General features: G+C 40.5%; 1 protein-coding gene across 1 annotated transcript; it reads left to right on the top strand.

The window, feature by feature from the left end:
- Positions 1-239: 239 nt before the first annotated feature.
- LOC113962376 (girdin-like) lies at positions 240-1,781 on the top strand (the record flags this gene model as incomplete). The annotated part of the gene is made up of 3 exons (XM_027673134.1): positions 240-358; positions 949-1,032; positions 1,584-1,781. Coding segments are annotated over 3 exons (401 nt in total), but the record flags the coding sequence as incomplete, so codon positions are not given.
- Between the last annotated feature and the right edge of the window lie 992 nt (positions 1,782-2,773).

Below are 2,773 nucleotides of genomic sequence, written 5' to 3'. Positions count from 1 at the left end.
AAAACGTCCCTCTGAAGTTTTGCTTTTCCAAGGGCTGAATTTATGGGGTTTTTTTGTCCATTTCAAATTATTCTGTTATGGCTGTTGGGTTTTTAACTCTGAAAATTGGCAGTGAAGTGGCAAAAAGCACTAAGTTGAAAGGTGGAGAGATGGGGCTTTCCTCCTCTGTTTGTTTTCTAAACAAGGTTAAGATAAATTAGTGAAAATAGTGAGAAAACCTGATGTTTTCTGATGGGTAGGGGAAGAAGCCCAAATTACCATTTTACACCTACCATTTTTTCTTCTTGTCTTCTCCTTAGAGCCAGGCACTGAAGAAGTAAAAAAGCTCCTCCTGCTTTTACTTGGTTGTGCAGTTCAGGTGGGTTTAATTATGTTTACATCTGTATGGAATTGTTTCAGTTGTTCCTGATCTCTTCTCTTACTATTTTAATACCTCAGGTGGTGTAAAACTTAGTCCTCCCTTCCTCCAGTGGGACTAAAATCTGAATATTCTGACAGTTAAAATGGCTACAACCTCTTAGTGCACAAAACATGGAATTTCTGATAGTTTATTCATTTCAATAGTGTTCATTTACCTGACGCTGTAAAGAAAGGAAGAAAATAGTAAACTACTGAAGAATTATCTTGCTGATACATCTTACTGCATCTACTTAATGTATTTAATAAATACACTAGCATAAAATTTGAATAAGGAGCTATTTTAAGAAAACTCTTCCTTGCCCCATTTCAACCTGTTTTTTCTTTATCATTAAATTAGTGTTGAAAAGTTATAATTACTGTAGCATGATATAAACCAAGGGTTTTATTGGTCAGCAGAATGACTGAATAATAATTCAGCCATGTGATCATTGCAATGGCAACTTTGTAAGTTTTAAATCTTAGAGATATAAAAGAGGAATGGAAATACTTATGCTGATACATATATAAAATAGGTGTCTTTGTTTTTAGTGTCAGAAAAAAGAAGAATTTATCGAAAGAATCCAAGGCCTGGATTTTGACACCAGAGCAGCTGTCGCAGCCCATATTCAGGAGGTACATTGGGGGATTTTTTGTGCTTTTAATTTGGTTTTTTTTGAGGTGTAATGCTGTGCTGTAAGAAGATGAATTGCATTTGTTCAAAAGCAAACGTGTTGGTTTTAGTGAGCAGGAAAAAGTCTTTGTTTTTTCACTTGATTCACAAAAAGATTTCGTGACGGAGCATTTTTGGGTTACACCGTTAAAGCAGTACCAGGGAGCAAATCTGTTGCTTCAAGGCATTCTTAAGAGTTACAGCAAATTCAGTTTAATGACATTTTCCTATGCAGATTTATTTATAAAATATAATCCCAGTCCTACCTTTGTGATGTCTAATATGTCATGGTCATGGTCTAATATGTCTGGCTTTTTGTTTTGCCAGAGGTCCAAGGGGCTGCTCTCAGGCAGACAAAAACTCTTCCATTACATACAATTTAATCTATTCAATGAATATATTAATATTTTCCTACCTTGCCTAGAGGATTTAACCCCCAGGGTTGCAGCTTTATTTTCTTTGTGCTCCCTTCCTAATCTGACAAGTCCCAGAGGATGTTTTTTCTCTCGTGTAGGTGACTCACAACCAGGAGAACGTGTTTGATCTGCAGTGGATGGATGTCATTGTGCTGACACAGGAGTATGTTGAACCTCTCTTGAAAAACATGGCCCTGCATTTGAAAAGACTTATAGATGAGAGAGATGAGCACTCAGAGGTACGGGTTGGGCTTGGGAAGGGAAATACAAGGCCAGGATTATCATTGCTGTACTGTGTGAGAGTCAAGAAACAAAAATGTCTTTAATAACCTTTACAAGTTCTGAACCATCTCGGTGGTGCCAGGTTTGCCCCTCAGTGGAGTGTGGCTGTGCCAATGTTGCAGTTATTCCAGATATTCCTTGGACGGGCAGCAACTGCTTTTCCTGCTCACAGCCTTGACAGGAGTCAAACAGAGGGCAGAGGGTGTGTGGTGATGCTTTTTTTGCAAAGGAAAGGAAAAATAGCTTTAAAACACAAGAGATCTTCGTGTTTGGATAACACCCTTATTTATCTGAGGAAATAGGGATATGCCTGTGGGTCTGTTGCTTCCCTCAGCTGGCTGGGATGCTGCTGCTCACCAGAGAGCATCTTTGGAGACACACATTTATCCTCATGTCCCAGGAATTCTTGCCTTTCACTACCCAATCCATCCTGAGCAATGAGAATGTTGTGCACTTAAAAGTCAAAATTTCCAGTTAAAGGAGCCAAATGGTCCAATTAAACACCTGTGGCTCTTTGCTTTTTGGGTGTAGGGCTGCAAGCAGGGCTTCAAACTTCCTTAGGGGTGTGCTGGTTTAAAGGTAAACCTGCAGGGGAAATGAACCCAACTCAAAAGAGAGATTATAAGTCAGAAGAACAATTTAATAAAATAATATAATAAGTACGATTGTACAGACAAACAGTTGGTTTTAACCCACAAAACCCAAATGTCTAACCCAGCACCCTGGGGCATGAACAGAGTGGGGTTCGTTGGGCCCCCTGAGTCCAAAGTAAAAGGAGAGGGGAAAACCTGTTGGTGAGAGTGCTGGTGCAGTCTGGGCAAGAGTGGTGGTTGCAGTCTGGTTGAGAGTGGTGGTCTCAGTCCTTCTCTGGATCCCACAGGTGGTTAAAAAAAGTCCCAAGACCCCAAGATTCTCTCTCCTCCAGTTGAGGCAGGAATGCCCAGTGCCTCCCTCAGGGCGGGGAGTTCCACACTGGGTGTGAGGACAGGAGCACCCTCCTGTCTCA

This window comes from Neopelma chrysocephalum, unplaced genomic scaffold (genome assembly GCF_003984885.1).
Source record: "Neopelma chrysocephalum unplaced genomic scaffold, ASM398488v2 Primary Assembly neopelma1_156211, whole genome shotgun sequence".
In the NCBI taxonomy this organism is placed as follows: Eukaryota; Metazoa; Chordata; class Aves; order Passeriformes; family Pipridae; genus Neopelma; species Neopelma chrysocephalum.
The sequence above is the reverse complement of the archived record's forward strand: the minus strand, read 5'-3'. Positions and strand labels throughout refer to the sequence as shown.